Source organism: Stegodyphus dumicola, chromosome 3 (genome assembly GCF_044657685.1).
Source record: "Stegodyphus dumicola isolate Sdum_Otavi_A_Nest chromosome 3, ASM4465768v1".
Lineage (NCBI taxonomy): Eukaryota > Metazoa > Arthropoda > Arachnida > Araneae > Eresidae > Stegodyphus > Stegodyphus dumicola.
The window spans coordinates 24,430,829-24,443,245 of record NC_140770.1 but is presented as its reverse complement, the minus strand read 5'-3'; the positions used below and the strand labels follow the sequence as shown (position 1 = coordinate 24,443,245).

Genomic DNA, 12,417 nt, shown 5'->3' with positions numbered 1-12,417 from the left:
GACTATGGAATCATCAGGGTCGCATACACTGCCTGCCCAACATACTTCAAGGCCTTTAATAAATTGCTAAGACAGCAGATATTTCCATCGGCCTTCAAAAAGGGCCAAGTCGTATTCTTTCTTAAAAAGAATAAATCACCAGAAGACCCCAGCTCCTACAGACCGATATGTTTATTGTCTGCGCTGGGGAAGGTTTACGAGAAACTTCTGGTGAATAGGCTAAAGTACCACCTTCACCGTACCAAATTCCTTAGCAATAACCAATATGGGTTCAGAACTGGCCTCTCTACAATACACGCTCTAGATAAGATCAGAAGCCACATTAACGATAATAGAGCCAATAACCGGCACACGGCATTTATATCACTAGATCTTCAGAGTGCCTTTGACTCCCTCTGGTGGCCTGCAATCAAGCAGGCCCTCAGGGAGGCAAAGTGCCCCAGGAATCTATATAACATCTTCAACGATTATCTGGACTCAAGAAGTCTCATAATCGCAAACAATAGTGGTGTCTATACAAAGAAGCAGGAGAGGGGTTGCCCACAAGGCTCTTGCGCGGGGCCCCTGCTTTGGATAATTACGTTCAATGCGCTACTGCAACTCAATTGGCCTGACCACACCAAAGTAGTGGCGTATGCCAATGATGCGGCACTACTAGTTACTGGCCGTACGCGAGACGAACTGGAGAGGAACGGCTCCGCCACTTGCTCCAAATTCTATGACACGTGCCAAAAGCTGAAACTCGTTATCTCAGCCCGGAAATCTACGGCCATGGTCATACCGCGTCCAGGTACAAACCCCACGAGACGACCTTGTATTAAGCTAATGGGCAGAAACTTGAAAATCAAAAAAACGTTGAAATACCTTGGAGTCACGTGGGACCAAGGCTTGACCTGGCTACCACATCTAGAAGAAGTCAAAGTCAGAACAGCTAACATTGCAAAGAAAGCCAGGCAGTTTCGGGGACAAAACTGGGGGCAGAACCCTGACATTCAAAAACTGCTCTACTTGACGGTTGCAGAAAGGATTGTACTCTATGCCTCAGCTATTTGGGCACTACCAATGAGCAGCCGTAAAATAAAAGCCCTGTCAGCAATTCAAAGACCTTTTGCTCTCAACATTAGCAAGGCATATAGAACAACCGCGACAAATGCAGCACTTGTGCTTACCGGGCTCACACCCCTTCATATCAGGGCCAAGTTAGAAGCAATATATGAGCGGGTAATAAGATTAAAGGAGAATGCTGCACTCGACACCACAGTCTTCAGCACGCTGCAGTACGAAACACCAGGCAGCACACAGCACGTGCACCCAGCACATAAAAACTCGGGCATACACGTCAAAATAGCAAAGAGATCTACGCCGCGAATAGAGGATGTACCAGTCGCCTCGCAATTCTACACAGATGGCTCCAAACATGATAACGGAGTGGGTTGTGCTTATGCTTATTATGAGCATGGTACACTTCACAGTCAATGGAAAGGTCATCTTGCAGCTCACAATAGTATCTTCCAGGCGGAGGCCATAGCAATTGAAGCGGCAATACAGTACGCACATGACATACAACTTGCACGAACAGAAATCTGCACAGACAGCATGTCAGTGCTGCAGGCATTAAAGAATCATCATCACACATCTCCCATAATCCTGCAAATCCAACAGACATTGCATAGCAATCAGCAATCTAACATCAAGCTCAAATGGGTAAGAGGCCACTCTGGAATCGCAGGCAATGAGATGGCAGATCAACTGGCCAATGAGGCAGCAATCAACAATAATTCACAGGCTGTCTCAGCACTAATCCCGCCGTCATTTTTAAAAAGACAACTAAGAGACATAGGGAATAAACAATGGCAACACGAATGGGAGAATGGAGATACCGGCAGAAGGACTTTCGAGTTCTACCCTGTAGTAGATAAAGAACGCTTACAGGCCATACCTCCTTTAGTAAACTATATCACGGGGCATGGCCCTTTTCCCACCTTCTTTTATAAGCGTGCTATTTCCATGACAGAAGCGTGTGTGTGTGGGGAAATTGGCTCCCCCGACCACTACGTGTTCAACTGTAGCCTCACGACGAGCCATCACCTACCATATCCCACTACGGATATAGTACCTTACAAGAGGTTCATCATCAAACACGCACCTGCGATAAGAAATATATGTAAAATTATACAGCAGCTGAGCGCTCTAGGGCAGGATGTCTGCCAACCATCATAGGAATAATAACATACACAGCGCAATAATTCTATGTCTCTATTGTAACTTAGCAGGTGTTATGTCTAAAATTGTAAATATGTAAGTGTATAAGTAACTGTGTAATGTAAGTAATGTAAGTAATAGTGTAATGTAAGTAATTTAATCAATGAGTGTAATACGTCATACTATGTGTACTTTTAACATAACGTAATCGGTAATGTAGTCATTAGCGCGTGCCCCATGTGTATTATTTTAAGTAACGCATATATGATTATAAGGCAAAGTATGTGTGCCTATCTTGTTATATATCATAATGTCATTTAAGAAGTAATAGCAATAATATAAACTATAAGTAATCCAGTTATAAAGTAACTTAGCAAGTTCGCAATACCATTAGCTTAACGTAGTATACAGTCAGGTTATAACTCTAATAAGTGTAGATTAATGTCATGCATTATGTATGTGTAGTCTAATGTCATGTGAAGTGTAAGTATGTATGTACTAATTCATGCAAGTATTATGTATAAGTTTAATGTCATGTCATATCATGTATGTAATGTTATGTTTCATGTATGCATTATGGCCTATGAACACCCAGGTCAACCATTAACATAAGAATCTGTACAGAACCAATGTCAAACTGGAATAGCCCTTGTATGGCCATGTAAACTTTTTCATGAAGGCTCAGTAACTCCAGGTGCGCCCTTGTGGGACCCCAGGGAGTTCTTGTATCTATATAGGGGAGGGCGTGGGACATATGCCTGTTTACCTCCGTTAAACACCAGGCGTCCCCGTCCTCCGTCACCTGTCACCTGTCAATCCAATATGTTTAAATGAAATGCAAGAAAAATGCGTATAATATAATATTCCGTACAAGGAAGTCATGTTGTGACTTCCTTGTACGGAAAAGAAGATTTTTTTAAATTACGCGTGTACAATATTTACATGATTCGTCAAAATGTCTTGAAATTTTAATCGTCTAGTTCGGAGAAATCACTCATACAAACAGTAAATTCACATTTTTATGAAACATGACTGTAAAACGGAATTACTCAGGAATCTTGTCAGCAGCTTATTCTCTTAAAGTTAATATGTCGTGTGTGATGGTGTATTTGTATAAAACTGTACACAAAAATATTTCATACATTATTTTATATAAAACGTTTATCATATCGAATTAAATTATTAAACTGAAGAGAGATATTAGTTTAAATCAACTGAAAATGATGCGTCGAGATATAATACAGTCGTGTAAAGAAAAATATGTCTTGACGGCGAAACGTCAGCGGCGACTAGACCCGTTCCCTCCGACAGTGGTCAACACAAGCCCAAGACAGTCAGTGTGGCAAGGAGTCCAATGCACCTGTGGTTAGCAAGAGTCTTGAGCAACATATACGTGACAACCCTCCTTTAAAGCTCATCTCTGCCTCGAAATATTGAGATATAGCACCCTGGGGAGACCTCCCACCCCTCTTCTACTACAATACTCTCGAGAGGACTTTCAGTTGGCCGCATATTTAGAGTGCCCTCATGTAGCACAGACTTTATGCATTTGCAAACACCAATGCCTTCTCCGGGATTCAAACCCGGGCCCTTCGGTACAACAGTCAGTGTCACTAACCACTATCCCAGTTGGGCGCTCAAGTGTTTGTTTTTATCAGAAAACGTTGTAAGGAGTATGTTAATTTATCTAACAGTTAAATTTTGAGTGAAAGATACTGTCCTGCGTTTTCTTAATTTCAAGCTTACAACTGGCGGCAAGAACGTATTTTTTGAATCGCGTTTGAATGCAAATGAGGAGAAGTATGTAACTCTATAGTTCTACTGACTTCGTGAGAGAGAACCAGTGATTCTGACTAGCACGCGGCCGCCTTTTTAGGCTACTCTCCCTTAAGCTATTATTACGCTCGGCCGTACTTTAGGCCCTTGATAGCTTCGCCGTTATTTAGCGTTAAGGACCAACTCTGTTAGAATCTTAATAGCTTCGGCTATATCTTTTTAGTTAAGATTAATTACGTTTTAGTTCTTAGTTTCCTAAGCTCGAATGGAGACTTTATTGTAAAACTTCCAGAAGGAGTTCTGTTAAACTTTATTGGAATAATAAAGGGTAATTTCACACTTCGTACGTTTTGTTCTCTGCGTCACGAACTCAAGCGATTATTCGCTTATCAGTTCTTAAGAATCTTCAACTTTAACTGTAATTTAAAAGTACACAGGTTAGAATCTTACAGCGTGTATTACCGTTTTATACAGCAAGTGTAAGTTTATGACCTCCTTTATTCATGATGACAGCATCACGTGAGCGCTTTTGATGCCAACGGAATAATATGGCTAACCATACAAGTATTTCAGCAATGCTATTAAAACTAGTTTTTTTATAAAACTTTAAAACTGTCCGTTTCTTTGAAGTTAACCCTATATAAAAATCGCAAAACGCATTTGAAAAATGCAAATATTGCTTAATACGAGACTTATAATGGTATCCGATAATTCCATAAGTTTAACTTGTAGTGTTGTGATGGCCCCAACTTGTCAGGCACTGTGGTAGTGACTGCTATGAACTGTAAAGTTACACAAACACGTAAGAAGGGTTTTAAAGCCCTTTTTATTCCACTTTAGAAATAACAGCTGCGTTCACTTGACGCTCACTAACTACGCCGACCCGGTGGTTTACAAAACATAAATGTGAAACTAAAATTTAATGACAGGATGAATAAATAACTAGATCACTACCTAGGAGGCTGAAACTAACTTAACCGCGTTCTAAACTACAGCTGAGATTCAGCCAGCTTACTGATTAAGCAGTTGAAAAATTCAGCGAACTGCCGAGATAGGCACACAGGCCGAAACGCGCGGTTCTTAAATTTCTACCTAGCAACCTTCACGTTCGCGATTCAAGAAGCACACTTACAAACTCGTTTCCCTTCTATTTAAACTCAACGTACTTCTGCTAAAATTTGAATACACTGCGCGTTCTACTACAATTTACATACTCTGGCATTGGCAATTCTAGGGGAAAGTAAAGGCTTGACAGGAAAGATAGCTTAAAATAAATGTTAAATCTTAAAATAAATATAAACCCTACAAACTTATTTTATAAATTCATAATATAGTTCATAAGTTACTATTAACTTTTTAAGGTTTATCCTAAGTTGTTAACAGTTATTTTTTAGTTAAATTAAAGCTACTTTCCTGTCGCTTCTTATTCAGTTTACAAATTTCCTGCCAGAGTGTGATTTTAGAATCGCGGTTAAATGCAAATGAAAGAAGAGCAGTACTTAAAGTCGAAGTTCGACTGACTTCGTTAGAGAGCCAGAGATTCTGACTAACGCGCGTTCGCCATTTCGCTACACTCTCTCTAAGCTATTCCTACGCTCGGCCGTATTTCAGACCCTTGATAGCTTCGCCGCTCATTTAGCATTTAAGGTGCCAACTGCTGTAGAATTTTGATAGCTTCGGCTATATCTTTTTAGTTAAGTTTTACTTCTTAGTATTCTTCAAGTTCAAACCCAAGTGGAAGATGTTCTGTACGTCCTGAGAAAGGTCCATCTGTAAAACGTTTTGACCAACAAAGGGTAATTAACCCTTCTCAAGTTTAAGTACCGTATTTATGCGAATCTAATGCGCCATCGAATCTAATGCGCATCCCCATTTTAAAACTTTAAATAATAAAAAAATTGTTTGTCGGCGAATGTAATGCGCATCAATGATATGAGGAATTTATTGAATCTTATTTTATACAACAATGGATTTGTATATAAACTATCAATTAATGGTATGATAATTTTATTTAAATTTAGATACCATATTTTATACAACAATGGATTTATACATAAAGTAGCAGAACATAGATTTAACCTATTAGTGGGCTATTGTCATGTGAAACAATCATTGTTAATTAGCACCGTATATAGTATTTTGTTATTAGTACCGTATATACGGTACCTATCGTAAAATATGAGCATGAAATAAATCGTAACATTTCTATCTAGCTAACAGTTTCTACAATCAGTGCTTAATAGTAAACGTCTTTATTCACTAATGTTTTCATCACTGGAATCCTCGCAGCTCTCTTCGTCAGAAGCAGATCCATTTCTTCTTTCCTCATCATCGTCATCGTCATCCAGAGCACGTCATCGTCACTGCCATTCAATGAATTTGAAATGCAGCATTTCTTGAAGGATTTTACAATCAAAGATCTTCAAAGATCTACAAAGATCTTCCTTTGGGAGGGCCAGTGAATTTCTTTCTACTAGCTTTAGTTGCAAACAGTGCCAATTTCTGTTGCCGCCACAAGCGAACATTGCTCTCAGCTACGTTGAACTCTCTCCCTGCCTTTCTATTGCCATTTTTTTCAGCATAAAGAATTACTTTACGTTTGAAAGTAGCGTCATATGACATTCTTCTCTGTTTGCCCTCCATTTCGTGACTACGTACTCTGCAGTTTGTATCCTCTATGCAATAATGTGTCAACGATAAATGTAACGGTAAATGTAGTCGAGAAATTTGGTTGACGTCATCGGCGAACTTTGCACTCGAATCTAATGCGCCATCGAATCTAATGCGCACCCCAATTTTGAATACTACATTTGGCCAAAAACGATGCGCATTAGATTCGCGTAAATACAGTATCTGTCTCCTGAACTAAAGCGATTATTTGCTTACCAGTTTTCAAGGTTCCGCACACTTAGCTGTAAATTCTAGACAGGAACCTTATAAACTCACTTTAACAGAAAATTTTTATAAATGTATCTAAATTATTGTTTTTTTCTTTCGCTTTAGATGAGCCGGTCTTCGAACGGCACTGTGTACCTGCAGAACACGAGTCTCTCAGCGGAAGGAACATACCGATGTGAGGTATCTGCGGATGCCCCTTCCTTCCAGTCCATATCGTCTGAGAAATTCATGGCAGTGCAAGGTAATGGAAATTCCAGTAACCTTTTTTCCCCTAAACTGCACTAAATGTTCGAAGGCGAGGTAGAAATTGCCCAAGAATGCTTTGGGCAAGATAACATGTTCTTAAAACTTTCCTGCTTATTATCGCTTTTGTTAATTGTTCGGAGTTCAAAGCTTAAAAGAGTTTAGTAAATAGATAGATATTGCAATTCCCACAGCTCAAATACCTACCTGAAGTGATAAAAATTCAAATCAATTTATTTGCTTCGGATATACAAAAGAAGCGAAACTTTTCTAGAATTTTTTTAAACGCGTGAAAATGTCATCCGCGAGTATTTTCTTTCTTGGCTGTAAGCAAGTATTCTGCCATTGTTCAATATTTTGAATATTATGTAATCTTTCATCTTTAATGTTTGCAAGGTTTTTCCATTGACTTTTCTCGAACTTTAGAACACCAGCCACTTACAAAATGTTTCTATTTCGTTTCGCACTTCATCCGTAGAACTACAGCATCGAATGGAGAAAAAACAAACGAACAAGAAAGATGGTCCGAATTTAGGGGTTTGAGTTAACAAAACTTAAAACTTCTAAAGCAGACCGATTTTTATTTCTTTCAATTATGTATTTCATGCTGTAAAACATGCAGTTAACAGATAAAAGATTTTGTAAAAAAGCAAAAAAGTCACCATTTTGAATTTTGTAATTTTTTTTTATTTATGTATTTTTTTTTTCAATATATTATTTTTTCCTGGTGTTTTGAGATATGTTACTATATTTTCAGGAATGTTTTTAAATTTCATGCAGTCACCAGAAGAGTTCAAAGTTCAACAAAAATATAATTCAAATGGTTATAATAACAAACCCAATGTTAGATACATCATGCCCTGTGGATACATCAAATTGATAACATCGTTTCCACATTTTTCAATTCTTTGAAGTAGCAAATCTGAAGTAAAAACTCTTCTAAACTTTTTTCCCATTTTTAAAATTCTCTTCGATCATTTTGTTAAAAATTCCAGTTTTGATACTCTCCGTTTCCAGGATTTTTTTAAGAATCCTTCCTGCTGTTTATTACTATATTTTGTAAAGCCGATTTAAACTCGGGATTAAGTATTTTTGAGAGAGTTCCAGATTCAAGAAATTTCTTAACATCAACACCTACCGTTGCGCCTGTCTCTCCTAAAGTTTTAGTTTTTGCAGCCGCTTTAAAGCAGAGATCAGAACTAGAAGCAATACTCCCTCCTTGTTCTGATGGATTTGATCTTAGGTCGAAGTTATTCTTTCTTATTTTGAATTTTTTTTTTTCGTTTAAGAATTTTGTTAAAAGTATATCAATATTAGATGCCTGATCATTTGTGATTTTTAAAGAAACATATATTTTATTTCTAAATGCTCTTCTCATGTTATCTCTTTCACGATCAAAAAGACACACGCTGATTTTAAAATACTATCTCATTTATATGGAAAGAAATATTTTATAATACTCCTCCACAAAATCCTTATCCGCTTCCCCATTTCTTAGTAAGTTGCTGAGCAATATCATTATCTGATTTTTTTTTTTTTTTTTTTTTTTTTTTTAGTCCAAATTATTTCAGTTTTTTTTTAATTAGCGCCTTTAAATTATCTTATCTATTTTCCAAGCCCTTACTGGTCAGTAACTTTAAAGAACCTCTTATTTTATGTAATCTTTCTAAACGTATCTGCAATACGTTTCTTTCTTACCATTATTCTCTTCAGTCGATAACCTTTCTTCGGTTTCTGCTTAAGTCAAAATTTAGCTGGAGAAGTTTGGCTGTTTCATTTCGCCGCTTTTCTTTACCTGATCATGTTTCTGAATCACTGGCCTTTTCAATCATTTGAGCAATATTTTCTTGGTTAGGAGTAGTAAAGGTAGATCTAAATTATTTTCTTTTAAAAATCTAATATCTAAGTCTTTATTCAAATCAAACGTCAGCTATGTTTCATTTCTTCTATAGCTTTGAGAGGATTTTCTATTATTTCTTAAGTAAGGGATTTTTCTATCGTGTCAGTAACAGTGAATGAATTGTTGTATTAAGTATTTCAGTTTCCTTTTGCAAACTTATCTTCATTATTTACATTCTGCAGACATGTCACATAGATGTAAGTATGTAGATATAAGCATTGTCATAATATTGTCCAACCAAAGTCTTGCAATCAAGTACATAATTTTTCTTACTGCAGACACGCCATATGCTATAAGGATTTTAAGTTTTATTAACGTTTAATTTATTTTAAAACATTACTGCCCTCTCTTATTTTCCACTTCCGGCCAGAACAAACGCGGTTTGTTTTAGTTATGCAAATTGAGCTTGGAAACTGTTAAGTATTTAAGTTGTGACTTTTAGCCAAGAGAGACTTCTCGCTCTTCTTACCTCGCGCGTGCTTTTCAGTCAGTTCCTGTTTGCTTTGAGGCCAAAACTTAGTTCTCTTTGATACCTTGAAGACGTATTGTAGTTTCCCGCATTCTGCTCACTACATGCGTAGAGTTTAAAAGGCCAATCTCCGCGTTACTAGTCTTTGTAAAGTATCTGAGTTTAGTCTTTTTTAATTTAGTTTTATTTTTTATTTTCTACGCTTCGGACCATAAGTACTGCTCCTTGTATCCCGAAGTACGGGAACGGCAGTAAACCATTTGTGTCGTATCTTCTGTCACTTACACGAACATTGTTTTGAGTAAACACCCTGTTCCTACTCAGGACTCCATTTATGTTTGCAAAGGCAATTAGAAGAAGTAGTATTCCTGATAATGTATGTATGTAAGATGTAGCACAATATGATAACTGTTTCAAAAAAAATTGTCGACCTCAAAATAATTAACATTCTAAATTTGGTAATGTGCCCCTAAATATCATCTTTTCTCACAGGTTACAGATTTTTCTATCTTACGTAACGTTTTAATTTAGATGCCTCTTGTCCACTCAAATGTAAACCAAAATTCTGAACTGAAACTTTCCCGACTCCCACCCTTCTTCCTCTGAAGTTCTATGATACCCTTTCCTTTTTCGCATAAGCTCTCCTGCCGGCAAGACGCTTTTCATGTATATTGCTGCTTAAGATGACGTCGTACTTAAAATTGGAACTTAACTGTATTCAAATATAATTAGGAAACATCTTATCTGCAAAAGGATATACGTAAAAAAAAATAAAGATTGTGATTTTTCAAGATACGTTGTGCTTAATTGCGTCATTATGCTTTCCACTCTCCCACCTTCTTGGTCATCTACACAGTCTCTAAGCTGTTAAAAGTTCCACTGTTTTCATTTACGCATTTTAAAATCATTACATGTAGATATATAAATATAAGCATTGTAATAAAGTTATTCAACTAAAACCCTGCAATCATTTCTTTTTCTGCAGACGTGTCGTATAGTTGTATATATACAAGCATTGTCATAAAGTTGGCCAACTAAAATCTTCCAAAGTGATAGATTTATACAGTAAGACCCCGCTTAACGCGGGGAATACGTGTAAGGATCTTAAGTTTTACTAACGTTTATTTTATTTTAAATCTTTACTATCACTTCTTATTTTCTACTTCCGGCCAGAATTATAAGCGTGAAGGAGTTTATGCAAAGTTGTCTGGCGAACGCCAAGTATTTAAGTGTGGCCTTTTTGCCAAGCAGAAGAGAGGAAGCCGTGAGTTCGAAGCAGGCCGCTTACCTTAGAAGTTACGCAGTTGCTACTTTGCCTTCCAGGCCAGAGGTTTTAATCCTCTTGATAAATTAAACGTATTGTAGTGTTCACAGTCTCTGTGCTACATACGCTTCCTGTTATTATAAGGCCAATCTTATTCTAAAGTTAAATTAGAGTTTAGTTTTATTTTGATATCTTTTAAGTTAGACCCCGAGTGGAGGGTCATTGTATTCCGAAGTACGGAAGTCATTGTATATAAAGAAAAAAATAAAGGGTTTTGTATACCCTTCGTCTGTATCCTGTCTACTTACTACAATTAGTGAACATAGCTTTAGTAAGCTCTCTGTTCTAGTCAGGTCATTGTATGTTTCCGAAGAAGGTAAGAAGAAACATTGAACCTGATAGTGGCGCCCGACGAAGAATAACCATGGCCGAGTTTCAAGAAGAACCTGTGCTGCCTGCAGAAACAGCTCAGAATCCAGAAATGCCAGCTGCCGCCCTGGAAGGATTTGGGTATATTGTCCAGACCATGCGCGCTTCGATGAAACCAGAAGCAACGTTTAATGGACACTCACAGGTAACCAGTTTTTTGGAAAAATTGGATGACCACTTCATGCTCTACCCCGTGCACGAGTTTCAAAAAGTTACCTTAGCTACCAGCGCTTTGAGGGGCCAATCGCTTAATTGGTTCAAATGTATCGGCAGAAGTCTCTTGGGTCAAGCAGGAAGTCCCACCTATACCTACGAAAATTTCAAGACTGCCCTACTAAAAGCCTTCCCTGTTGTAAGGGATCGTGCGAAATTAGAAACAGAACTTTTCAGTATATATCAACAAAGAATGGAAAACCTCTCCAGGTTTATTTTAAGAAAAATTCACGTTTTCAAGCTCTTGTATGGAAACCGTCCGGATCCTGAAATAATTCAAGTGATTTTGCCGAGGTTACTACCCCAAGTGCAAGACTTTATTGAATTGAGAAATCCGACTACACTGGAAAAATTATTTGAGCTAGCAATCCAGTTTGAAAGTAGAAGAACGGCGGACGTCGAAAGAAGACGCCAATATCAACAGCGAAACCAATTTGGTACGCCAAGACTACAGCAAACTCAAGCACATGGCTACGGAGAAAAAGCGAATCAGTGGGCAAGGAAACCCGAGCATTCAAAAACAGCCGGCGAACGTCGACAGTTCAATAGCAACCCAGGAAAAAAGTCTCAAGGCCAGTGGAGAAAGAAGGAAAGCACCGAAAGAAAAAATAATTTAAACTAAAACGGATTTCTGCTGACGAGAGGGTGCGGAAATCCGAAGGCCACGAAAACCCCTCTTCCTACAAGTTAAATACAGTAATGGTGAAAAATTTAACTCTTCCGAAGATTGAAGTCTTGGTAAATAATATCCCGGCCACCGCACTCCTGGATACCGGCGCGCAGTGTTCCTGTGTGGCAGAAGTCTTTTTTAGAAAGTATTTTCGCAAATACCGCATATATAATGCGGATAATACAACAGTATTAGCGGCGCAAGGAGAACAATGTAAGTGCGTAGGTAAAGTACCTTTGTACATCCGTATCAAGGACGAACAAGTAAAGGTGATGTTTTTTATAGTAAAGAATTTGCAAGCACACTTAATACTAGGAATAGACTTTCTTTCAGACGCACAAGCTACACTGGAT

The 12,417-nt window shown here is 37.9% G+C and overlaps 1 protein-coding gene across 1 annotated transcript in view; it reads left to right on the top strand.

The window, feature by feature from the left end:
- The window catches only part of LOC118202669 (uncharacterized), a 665,482-nt gene that overhangs the window by 604,729 nt on the left and 48,336 nt on the right, over positions 1 to 12,417 (top strand). The window contains exon 3 of the mRNA XM_085812650.1: positions 6,982 to 7,117. Coding sequence (XP_085668776.1) covers positions 6,982 to 7,117 — 136 coding nt within the window. The remainder of the gene's footprint in view (positions 1 to 6,981; positions 7,118 to 12,417) is intronic.